A 12,385-nucleotide genomic window follows, 5' to 3' on the forward strand; every position below is an offset into this window, starting at 1 on the left:
TTCTTGAAGAGTTTTAAATAGGATGGAAAAAATGCAAGAACACTCTTACTAGCAAGTGATGCTTTATACACTGCAGTTATCTGGCACAGAATCAAGGAGTTGCAACCAGGTATGTTGTAGCCAAGGTTGTGTCCAGTGAATATAGATGCTGCTGAGAACATGTTGCATAAATGCTACTTTTGCCTCTTTAGGAACAGATCCTAGCCTCAGAATTGCACCATTCTCCAGAGAATGTTTAATATATGCAAAACATGCATAACAAAAACGTGTCAAAATGTAGAGCTCTTAAAATATGGTTCATTTGTCTAATGTAAGCGGACATATACGGGGATGTTTTTGGCACTGGCAATTCCAGTATTGTAAGTAGGTGTGAGTGACTAGGGCATGAGACCTGGGCACTGATTTTAGGGGAAGGCGAGGGAAGGAGGAGGGGGTGGGCATGTTGGACTGGCAGCTGGAGGCTTATATTTGATACGAGCTTACTTTGGGACTGTTAGCTTCAGCCACGTAGATCAGAAGCAAGAGTCTCCTTGTCAGCTTCACTACCCCTGCCTCCACTATGCAGCTACCAGCGACTGCATTTACCCTCTCACAGGTGCAGCCTAAATAAGGCTTTTACAGTCTTGTTCTACATGACATAGGTCAGTGGCAGCTGGTAGTTGTTGCAACAGCAACATCTAAGGAAGAGGAGTGAGGGCATAATAGCTGGCCCTAATCCCTACAGCCCTGGGGTCACTGTCCTGCAGTCCCTTACCCACATTGTCCCCTCAACCCCATTTTTCTGCACTCAGCTCAGCCCCCAATCCTCATCCTCTACTTTGCCTAGGGCACAGAAATAGCTAGCTATCCCTCTGGACAAAGCAAATCAGGAGGAAAAGGTCACAGGTGTGTTTGTTTTGTCCAGCTCATTCAAGTTTGGTGGAGGCTCCTGTAGCACAGTTTTGACTTCTGCTCTTTAAATCCTTTTAAAATTTTGGTTAGGTTCATTACTACTGGATGTTAGGACATCTGTGTCTTTACTGTAGAAGCTTGAAACTATATACACAAGGCCTTGCATTTGCATAAGGGGAATATGCATCCATCATATGTATACTTTGGTAATCTGTATTCTCAGATGTCATAATATAATTTATTTTATACGCAATATCAAATTCTTTGACTTCATAATGTTGTGACTTTTTTCTGTGCAAACGAATACACTGATTTCTGTGCTACACAATACATTTGAGAAGCATCATACTATAATAATACTTCTTTACACATGCTTATAATCAGGCAGTATTATACATTTGAATAGTCAGTGTACACTTGCCTTGCTTTTTTTTATTTGTTGCAAACTAATTTTCTAAAAAGTGACCCCACATGCTATCTTGCAAGAAGTGTGTGGGAAGTCTTAAATGGTTCTTATTTGAAGTGAGAGGGGGAATTCCAGAGCTGACACTTTCACTCCATCCTTAAGTTACCCTGTTTTGTCTGGATATTTCAGAACTGTTTGAAAAGCATATTGGTTATATACCTGATAAAGTACTTGAGACTGTATATGCCAAGTTATTTCTCAAGGTTTGTGCAGTTCAAAAGTTAGATGTGTTTTTGGCTCAATGAGTTTTGTATGAGCTCCTGTAACGTATACACAGATAAGGATAGGGTAAAGGTGAATCTCGAGTCCAGACCACCTTGTTTTAAATAAAGTATTTAAGTTATAACCTAAATTGTTGTGGCTAGGAAGAAATCTTGTGGAAACAGGTCTTTGTGTTGGAATAAGCTGTTAAAGCTTTAATACTTGAAGGGCTTATCTTCTTTTACAGACTAGTGACTGAAGTTCATCTGAACCTCATGAAGATTAATTTTAGATTTGTTCTCTATCTGTAGATATATGCAAAAAACCTGGTGAATGCAGATCGGTGCGCACTCTTCCAGGTTGATCACAAGAACAAGGAGCTGTACTCAGATCTTTTTGATATCGGAGAAGAAAATGATGGGAAACCTGTCTTCAAGAAGACCAAAGAAATAAGGTAGGAGCAGCAAAAGAATGCAACTGCATTGTAATGAGATGTGCAGGTATTCGGTTATCCAGTGTCTATGCCTATTTGCAGGTACCCTGACAATACTTGTCATACTGTGATATCATTCCCACCAGGACCCGCCTCCAGAAGGTAGTACTTCTGGGAATGACATTGCAGTGCCATCGAAACAACGTCTCTGAAGCTTTAACGTCACTCCTGGAAATGCCGTCTTCCGGAGGCGGTCCTTTTGGAAATCATGTTGGAAAAAAACACTTGTGCTCAAAGGTAGGTAAAGGTGCAGGTGTGAAAATAAACCACCTATCCACAGTTCTGCAAGTCAAGGATTTTTATTCGAGCTCTCAAGATCTATCAGGCAAATTCTAATGGACAATTGTTTTTGGTGGATTAGACATTCCCAAAAAAACTAGTGTGAGCTTATCAATCCTTTTAAAATTTTCAGTCAAAGGACTCTTAGTTTAGTTTCTTACTGCTGCAGTTGCTTTTTTTGTATACTCAGTTTGTATACTTAATTTTGAGTATCTAGTTGGTTCTAACTTGAATAATTGTGATTTTAAAGTCTGCCTGGTTTGGTCATTTCTAAACATTACAAGGGTTGAAATGTGGATACATGGGATCCTCTGATTCTTTAAAACTGACTCATCCTCCTGACTTGCCATGATTTTGTGTACACACATTCTTAGTGAAAAAACAGCCAGAATGACAAGCTCAATTTAAACAAAATGATAATTGCTGTAATATCTTTCATCTAGAAGACTCTCTAAAATATAAAAGTTGACATTTTCAAGCCAATATTGGGAATTTGGGCCCTCGTCTTTCTAAAGATGTATGACTAAATCCCCTGCATTAAGCATGCCAAACATAAAATACATACACACACATCTAAAGCACTTCACTCAGCAGTGAAACTTTGCAGTGATTTATTTAATTGTTTCTATGCATTTTTAAAGTTCTAGGCCAGTATCAGAGATGATTCATAAGGGGATGTAAGATGCATTCTCTCACCCTCAGTTTGACTCCCTTAGACTGATTTACTCCCACTCTTTACATTGTGTGAGTGAGTATAAGGGAGTCTAAATTGATGCAATTTACATATTGAGGAGCAAGGAGGTGGTATAAATTAAAGAAGGGGGTGGCTTGCTTTAACTTATACTTTCTAACTCCTGCCTGATGATTGCCTTTTGTGCATTTGTACACTTCTCTCTCCTTTCTCCTGAATGTGAGAATTAAACACGTTTTGACACTCAGTGTAATGGAGTATGTGAGCCATGTCCAAGGGTGATGGATAAGGAGACAAGACTATCAGTTACATGTGTAAGAATGTAAAAGTGAGTCAGTCATTCTGAGAGAGACTAGGCTGGTGTTGTGAGAGTAAGCAAAAGAGTGGGTAACTCCTGCTGACTGAAACATCTAGGCATTCTGGGTGAAATTCTAGCCCTGATAAAACAAGTATAAGTTTTGCCATTAACTTCAGTGAGGCCACGTTTCCACCCACTTTGACTTTCATATGGATATGCTCCCCTTTTGAATTTTCCCTGCTTGTTCTTATATTAACTTTATGGTATTTGCATGATTCAACCTCAGTATGCTTTATGTGCCTTGGTTTCATTATAGGACATCTGTAAGATTCTGTCAGCACTTAGTGCAGCTTAGCTTAATATAAAATGAAGTTTCTCAGTTAATTTTAAGATCTTCATGGCCCAGTGCATATGAATTCCATCCTGGAAATTTTCCCTTAACTTACTCCAAATTGATCTCTTTTTCAAAGAGGCGCCTTACATGGTGTTTGTTTCTAAAATATTCAACATGTAAGAGATTGTAAAGAGAGCTGCTGGCCTGAACATTAGTCAGAAGACTTTCTATCAGTGTAATTAAATAGCAGCATGACAGGTCAGAAAACTCTAGCCTAAATAGGGACAAAGATCCCTTTCAAACCAAAATGAGCTGATATATGGGAATATTTGTTTCTAACTCTAGAATCACAGAATTAAAGTCACCTCAAGTATCATCTACTCCAGAGGTGGGCAAAATACAGCCCTCAGGCTGGAGTCAGCTCGCCAAGTGATTCTATCCAGCTCATGGTGGGTCCCTCAGCCCCACTCAGCCTAGGCACAGGGGCAGCCCAGGCCTTGGTGCATGTAGCTGGTCCCACTGCCCCAGGCATGGAGGTGCCACCTGGCGCAGAGCGCAGCCTGCCCTTTCCCCGCATGTGGCAGCCAGACTTGACTTTCCGGCAGTCCTTGTGGCAGCAGTCCCTCTGCCCTCACACTTCCAGCTGCCGCTGCCAATGTCTCTGCTGCCACCACCAGACCCAGCACCACTGCCCAGGCACTCTGGCACATCTGCCCTGCATCTACTGCTATGGGCACCGGACCATGGAGACTGGCCCAGGACCCTGGCAGGCAGGGCGTGCTCAGCCAGGCAGTTGGGATGGGGCCACGGGCAGGCAGGGAGCAGCATCCAGGAGTGAGATGGGATCACAGGGCAGTGACAGCACGGGCCCATAGCAGAACTGAAATCCACACCTACCCCTCCCACTGCACTCCACCGACCCTCAATGGCTCATGAAAACTTCTTAAGTGGCTGTCCAGCCCAAACAATTGCCACCCTTGGTCTACTTCATCCTGCTCTCCCACATACAGGATTTGCTCTGCCTTCCCCATCACAGACAGATGCTTATTCAGCCTTCTCTTGTAAGCTTCTAGTGAAAGAGATTTTACAGCTTCCCTAAGCAGTTTGTTTTATTGTCCTACTCTTGTCAGCTAAGAAATTTTTCTGGGATTTAATGTGTTTTGCTGTAGCTTAAACCCACTGCCTCTTGTCCTACCCTGTGTGGTAGTGAAGAGCGTTGTTTTCTCCCTCTCCTTGTGGCAGCTGTTTAAATATTTGAGGACTATCCAGTTGCTTTTCATTTTCTTTTCTCCTAACTGAACATGTCTTCATCCTTCAACCTTTCATCACATGGCTTGCATTTTAACCTCTTTATCATCCTTGTCAGTTGCTCTCCAATTTCTATACATTGTTCCTAAAATGTGGTGTCCAAAACTAGACACAATGATCTATCTAAGGACTAATCAGTGTCAAGTATACTGGTACTATTACATTCCATGTCTTGCATACAGTAGCTCTGTTAATGTAACCCAAACTTGTATTTGAATTTTTTTGAGACCCGAATCACTTCATTTACTCATGATGAGTTTATGATCCACCGCAATTCACAGATCCTTTTTGGTAATGCTACTGCCAAGTCATTTAGTTAACTCTTATTCTGTATTGGTTCCTTTTAAGTTTTCTTCTCTATGTGTCATCAAAAAATTTCATTGAGATATTCCCTATTCCTGCATTCAAATCACTAGCAAAATGTTAAATAGTACAGGACTCAGAAGAGACCCCTATAAGACCTCACCTGAGACCTCACTTCTCTCTGACATTGATTCATTAATAGTTACTGGACACATCAACACAACATGTGTCCTGCAGGGTTGCCTAATTAGCTCCACAGTAAACATCTTGGTGTCTACACGTGTGGCCCTATTAGATCGCAGGAAACTAATAGACTCCACAGCAGGTTAGTATGTGTAAATATAAGTACTATCCTACTGTGGAGTTTTTTTTCATGTGCAGCACCACATGTGTAGATGTTGATGGCACTATCTGGGGCACGAGAATGCTTCAGTGCATGGGCTGCCTGCCAGCTAGTGTGGCACTGGATCACCCTCACGCCCTAGCCAGCCCCTCCTTAGCACATTGAATCGGGTCAGAGCAGCCTTAGGCTGGCAAGCTGACCTCTGTGGCCACCTGCCAGCTGGGGCTGCTTTGACCCAACTCAACGTGCTGCAGTCCTGGGTGCACATGTAAATGCAGTGCCTGAGAGCAATAAGCTCCAGAGCGATAGATGCCAGAGTTTATTGCTGCGCGTTGATATGCACATGTAGACTCATCCATTCTTTGTTTACTGTTATTCTGTCAGTTATATATCAACCTGATTATTCTATCTAGTCCACATTTGTCTATCTTATATATGAGAATAGCATGTGGAACTATGTCAAACACCTTACTAGAGGCCAGATATATTATTGCCATTTCATTCCTCTTTTCAACCAAAACAGTTGCTGTGCCCGAGAAGAAAAGCAAGTTGGCTTAGCATAATTTATTCTTAACAAATCTATTTGGCTGCTGCTGTTTTTCTCAATTTTCCATATATTTACAACTTGGCTGTTTTTATAATTTGCACTCATACCTTCCTTTTTGACAAGCTTTAGTTAAAGCACCCCGCCTCTATTTTGAAGTGCAGAGATACTGAATACATGAAACATGGAGGCTGCTGGAACGCACTAATTAGCATGCTCCAGCAGACTCAATTAATCGAATTTGATCCCATTGCTGTAATTAACTGTACATGTCTATATATCTGCAGGCACCCCTGGAGCTCATCCTGTCAACTCTTGCTATCTTAATTTAATTCAAATTGGTTACTTCTCTGATAAGGTCTTTATTTATTGTAATAGTCATCCTTTCCCCTTCTTTGTTTATATTAATTTTACTATTTGTCTGTTTTTCAAGGTGGTGTGTTTGGCTTTTTTATTGCTTTTTTTCTTAGGAAGACTAAAGTAAGAAAATTAGGCAAGGATAAGCATTGAGCAGCTCTGCCACCTTCTCATTTTTTTTTTGTTAACAGTTCATATTCTCAGTTGAGGGCTGGAACTGTTGTCTCCCTGTTCTTTCTTGTCACTGTTTCAATCATTTCTTTCCAGTTTAAATTTGTTCTTCTCCTTTGCTTTCCTTTGTTGTTACCTCTTCGTGCTATTTCTTTTGTAGATTTCCTTAGTGACACGCTCTTCCTTTTGTTGCCTATATCTATCTTCCTTTGATTTTCAGATAGCCAAAAATTTCCTTTTGCAGCCATATCAGTCTGTTGTCATTCTTCTAATTTTTTTCCTGCCATGGAACAGCTTGAAAATGATCCTCCAATATTACATCCTTTAGGAACTACCAACCCTCTTGAATAATTTTGTTGTCTTTTTATCCAGGGATAAACCTACTGTTTACCTGACTTGGTTGAAATCTGCCTTTTTTAAGTTCAATGCCTGTGTTGTGAAGCTCTTATGTCTGTCTTCCTTGAGAATCATTAATTTTATCATGATCACTTCTTCCCATATTTCTGACCACCTTCATATGCATGATTTCATGACATTTGCTCAGAAAGAATTCCAAAATATATGACCCCCTAACTTTTTCTTCAGCTTTTCAAATGAGAGAGTTGTCTTTTACGTGCATTAAAAACTCCATGGGTATTTTATGCTTTACCATATTTTTCTTTCAAAAGATGTCATAGAAGTTTAGAATCCAACAACATGAGTGTACATGTGTGTACGCACACCCACATATACATTCAGTAAATATTTTCACTCACACACAATATATATGTGTGTATCTGTTTATCCCAACAAGATGTTTTCAGTAAATATTTATATTACTTATAATAAGTACTTCTGTTTGTTTAATATTTTTCTTCTATTAAGGACTGTTGAATTAAATTGATTTGGGCCACATGTAATCAGTATGTCCAAGGTAGCCACAGATGGAAAAATGTTTATTCCAGCTATTCATATGCTGATTGACATGTCTCTTTAATATGTGCAGATTTTCTATTGAAAAAGGAATAGCTGGTCAGGTAGCAAGAACAGGTGAAGTCCTTAACATTCCCGATGCCTATGCAGATCCACGCTTTAACAGGTAAGAAACTCTTCAGTTTCAGCTACAAAAAAGAAAAATCAAGACTCCAAGTCTTTTACTTAATTTTCCATTCAAATTTTGGATTAGAACATGTTCATTGAATTATACTGTCTTGAAGAGAGATGCCTGAGATTTACTTTTTCTGCAGACACTAGTTTTATGAGCACATTCTATAAAAATAATCTCAGGTCTCTTACACAAAAGAATTGAGAAGGATTTAATTATTGTTTTCTTTGATGGTACTTTGCATAGCTAAGTGGACTTTGCTTACTTTAACATTATTAAATTGACTGTAACATGATTAATGTGTTCCAACAAATTAAAAAATAGCCAGCTCAAAAATATTCATAAAAATATGTTCTGTGAGTTTAAGAATGAGGTGACTATTGTTTTAACTTTAAATGGATATTGTAGGAATTATGAAGTATTTTCTGAAAATAATTTATGAATTTATTTGAATGTAGAGTAAGTAAACTTTATGTAGGTACCGGTTATATTTATGTAACATTATTCGGTACAGCATAGAAAGAAGGCATGGATATTAATATTCTTTGTCTCTTCTTTCTTTCTTTCTTTCTCTCTTACACACCTCTCCAGAGAAGTAGACCTCTACACAGGCTACACAACCAGAAACATTCTGTGCATGCCTATAGTGAGCCGAGGAAGTGTGATAGGTGTTGTGCAGATGGTGAACAAAATAAGTGGAAGTGCCTTCTCTAAAACAGATGAGAACAACTTTAAAATGTTTGCAGTCTTTTGTGCTTTAGCCTTACACTGTGCTAATGTAAGTTTTCTCATTTAAAGCTTCATATAACATATATTTCTTTTTTAATTCCGTCAACTACTGGTTAGAATATTTATGGAGTTAGAATCAGTTTGGGATTCTTCTGGTTGCACCTAATTTCCAGATCATTAAAATGACTAGTAATTCTATTTTATTGAATAACAAAGCAACAGTTAGCATTTGATTCTTTCATAAATAGGGACCTACCAAATTCACGGTGGGAGTAGGATGCACAGCAGCTCCTTGAATTTTGTAGGTTTCCCCTGTGCGCCGACTCCGCCCCCCACATCCCAACCCATGTTGATTGGTGCAGGGGCCCTGCTGCTCATCACTCACTCCTGATCAAAGGGGAGGCAAAAACTGCAGTTTTAAATATGGTACTGTTTTTTGCCACTCACCACTGATTGGCTGAGGGGCCCTGGCAGCCATGCTGTTTGTTGCTGACTGGCCGGGAGGCAAAAACAGCATTGTATTTAAAACTGTGTTTTTTGCCTTCCAGCTGATCAGGAGTGAGCACTGGGGTGCACAGTGGCTTCTTTTATTTTGCAGGTTCCCCCATGCACCGCCCCCCCCAGGTCACTCCTGATCAGCAGGAAGGTGAAAACCATGGTTTTAACTATGGTGCTGTTTTTGCCTCCCAGCCAGTCAGCAATAGACAGCAGGGCTGCCAGGGGCCCTTGGCCAATCAGTGGCGAGCAGCAAAAATGGCACCGTATTTAAAACTGCAGTTTTTGTCTCCCTGCTGATCAGGAGCCAGTGGTGAGCAGCAGGGCCCCACTGCCAATCAGTGGTTGGGGATGCACAGGAGAATCTGCAAGTTTAAAGGAGCCACCATGCACCCTACTCCCATTGTGAATTTGGTAGGTTCCTATTCATAAATAATTTATCTAGTAGGCAGACAGGGTTAATTTTTTTCTTCTTTAATAACTGTCCAGTTGATATATTGGTTGTATATAGCTAAACTAAAAGAGTATATTGCAGTCAAAGTATGTGTAGTACCTGTATAGGCTGAAATGTGACACATTAGTCCAATTCATTATACAGTTTCAGATTACACATTTTTTACGTGTAGCTGAGTGACTGAGAAACTGTATTCAAGCACATGGATTGTAAAGTAAATTCAAAACAGTACGATTATACATTAATTTCTGTGTGCTGGTCTTTCCTAACTTAATACTACCCATACATGAAGATGAGGGCTGATGCCATTATTTGTGAGATTCAATCTTTATTCTTTAAAAGAAGTCATTTTATTTGGAAAATATAAGGAATTTTACATGTATTATCATAAAGAAACAATAAATGAAATGTTAATAAAAAAAACATTGACTACATTCTGTTGATGAGAGAGACAATGCAGTGACTATTGGGTCTGGTTCAAGTCTCTATACCATGCTGCCTGTGTACTTCCATTTTAGAGCCTCTTTATGTAACTGGAGTAGTGTAAATGAGAGAATCGGGGCCATTTGGTGATCTATTGGGCATGGACTTACCATGCTGGAAAACGAATCTCTTTATACTGATTAGCGCAGGCTCCTCCAGTTTTTGTTTTTTTGTTTTTTTGTTTTTTTAAATGAAAAGCTGTTTTGTCTTTACCCTTTTACAAGCTATGCTAAGCCTCTGTAACTGTTTCACCATGTAATATATTATTGCGTTTATTTTTCCCTGAGGCTGACTGATAATGTTTCTGCTCTTTGCTGTAACAATATGTTTGGTAACACAAAAAGATGTCCCTGGTGTGTGTGTGTAAATTGTTTCTTGGGAGATTTGGTAGGGATTTAAACTCATATGGAAAACGAAGACCAAGTATAGCTCCTAAAAACTAAATCATAGCTTGGCTAGCACAGTAACAAAAAAGCTGTATTGAATTCCATAACCACTGCTGCCCTGGCTACTGACCTCACAGGGAAATGAAGGAGACTTTGAGCCATTACCTCCCCTGCTATGATGCAGGTTGGAGGGGTGAAGTAGAGATGCGAAATGGGGAGAGCCTTAACACTGCATCCCCAATATTCCAGGTATATTCAGCATTGATTAGTAATCGGGGGTGCCCAACTTTTGAGACATTTTAAAGGGGGCTGAACAATAAAGAAGTGTTGAACTTTAAGGTATGCAAAGTTGTGCACCCCAAATCACTTTGAAAATGATGGCCTGCCTTTTTCAGAATAAATGTTTGATCTTTGTGGAAATAGGCCAGTTTTCCTCACTAAAATCCAGTATTGATAAGTAACAATTGTTCTTTCAGATGTATCACAGAATTCGCCATTCAGAATGTATTTATCGTGTAACAATGGAAAAGCTGTCCTATCACAGTGTTTGTACTGCAGAAGAGTGGCAAAACCTCATGCACTGCACACTCCCTCCGCACATCTGCAAGGAAATAGAATTGTGAGTCTTATTATTTTAGGAGAAGCTACAACCTGTCCTGTGAAAAATAATTTTTTTCTATGTACCCAAGGGTTTATGGAAATCACTGTTGTCACAGAAGTTGCGTCTCCACTGCCTAATATCTTGTTAGATCTTGTTATCACTGTACAACTAAGGGGACCCAGGTATACCTAGTCAGAATGACAGCTTTTTGCACAGTTGTAAATTACAACAGCACACGTTGCATGAGAGCAGCAAATCAGGTCCAAAGAATGTAGAGATAAAAGAGGATAGGGAGGCTGGCCGCTGAATTTGGACACCTAAACCCAAGAATGCATTTTCCAGAATCACAGTCTGATGTATTAGGTACCTAAAGTCTGCATAGGCCTAAGTTTTCACTAATAAAGTACACTAAATACCTACAGTTAAATTTTTGCAAATGTACAGAAGCTTCTCCATCTTGTCACTAATGAGGAAATCAGCATTTATGTCATGGCTAAGCTCAGTCAGGATTCACAAACAATATATTCCTCTGCTTGTGTCCCTGGAGAGGTTCAGACAATTGCAAATGTGTAGGATCAGGCTCCTGCAAAATACAGTGGCACCAGCTGCTTTCATTCAAAAACAGCCAGAGCAGGAAATGTCCGATTTTTATACAATAGTTCAGTAGTTAGAGAACTTCCCCAGTGTGAGGCACAGCCCTAGGTTCAAATTCACATTTCCTACCTTCCAGGAGAATGCGCTAACCACCATGGGATTGCCAATGCTGGTGCAGGGACACTCTTAACCATCTACTGTTGAAATTGTTCTTCTGGGTAAAAAAGAACTAAAAATGCATAGAGCCAAAGGATAAGAAAGAGTAAGCATAAGGCTATAGCGTAATAATTAGGGCACTCGTGAGCTGGAGGTCTGCTCTCTAGTCTTTGCTCCGAAACCTTTCTAAGTATTTTCCATGTTAGTCATTGCTTATAATGCATAAAATATCCTTTATGCAAAAACCAGAATTGAAATTTCGCCCCTCCGGGTGAACAATTTCAACAAGTGCTGAAAATGCCCATGTCTGAGTTTAGCCTGTAGGGGTTAGGGCTTTAGTCTGGGAGATGAGAGAGGTTTGAACACATGTAGGCATAGGAAAAAATTGAACTCTAGTCTTCTACACCCCAAGTGCTCTAGCCCACCAGTCAGCAACCTTTTCTGACAGTGGACCAGAAATGGCCTGGCTTGGCTCTTGAGACGGGCCAGTGCTAGGACCTGGCTAGCACTGGCATTACTTCCTCCCACTGCCTGGCTGAGGCACGGTGAGGGAAAACTTGCTGCAAAGTGGCATAGCATGGGCAAAGCCCCAGCTCCATGGGCTGGACCCAGTGGTTTTGCAGGCCAGATCCATCCTGTGGGCTGTAGGTTGCCAACCCCTGCTGTTGCCTGTTGCGTCCCCTTTCATCAGTTTTCTTAAAAAAAAAAAAAAAAAAAAAAGGAA

The 12,385-nt window shown here is 40.2% G+C and overlaps 1 protein-coding gene across 1 annotated transcript in view; it reads left to right on the top strand.

Annotated features, from left to right (window-relative positions):
• The window catches only part of PDE10A (phosphodiesterase 10A), a 352,143-nt gene that overhangs the window by 284,276 nt on the left and 55,482 nt on the right, over window positions 1–12,385 (top strand). Inside the window, exons 11-14 of the mRNA XM_019527439.1 lie at window positions 1,870–2,012; window positions 7,665–7,757; window positions 8,355–8,541; window positions 10,787–10,929. Of these exons, the coding sequence (XP_019382984.1) occupies window positions 1,870–2,012; window positions 7,665–7,757; window positions 8,355–8,541; window positions 10,787–10,929 (566 nt within the window). The remainder of the gene's footprint in view (window positions 1–1,869; window positions 2,013–7,664; window positions 7,758–8,354; window positions 8,542–10,786; window positions 10,930–12,385) is intronic.

The sequence above is a fragment of the Gavialis gangeticus genome, unplaced genomic scaffold (assembly GCF_001723915.1).
Source record: "Gavialis gangeticus isolate Ggan-Ray unplaced genomic scaffold, GavGan_comp1, whole genome shotgun sequence".
Taxonomy (NCBI): domain Eukaryota; kingdom Metazoa; phylum Chordata; order Crocodylia; family Gavialidae; genus Gavialis; species Gavialis gangeticus.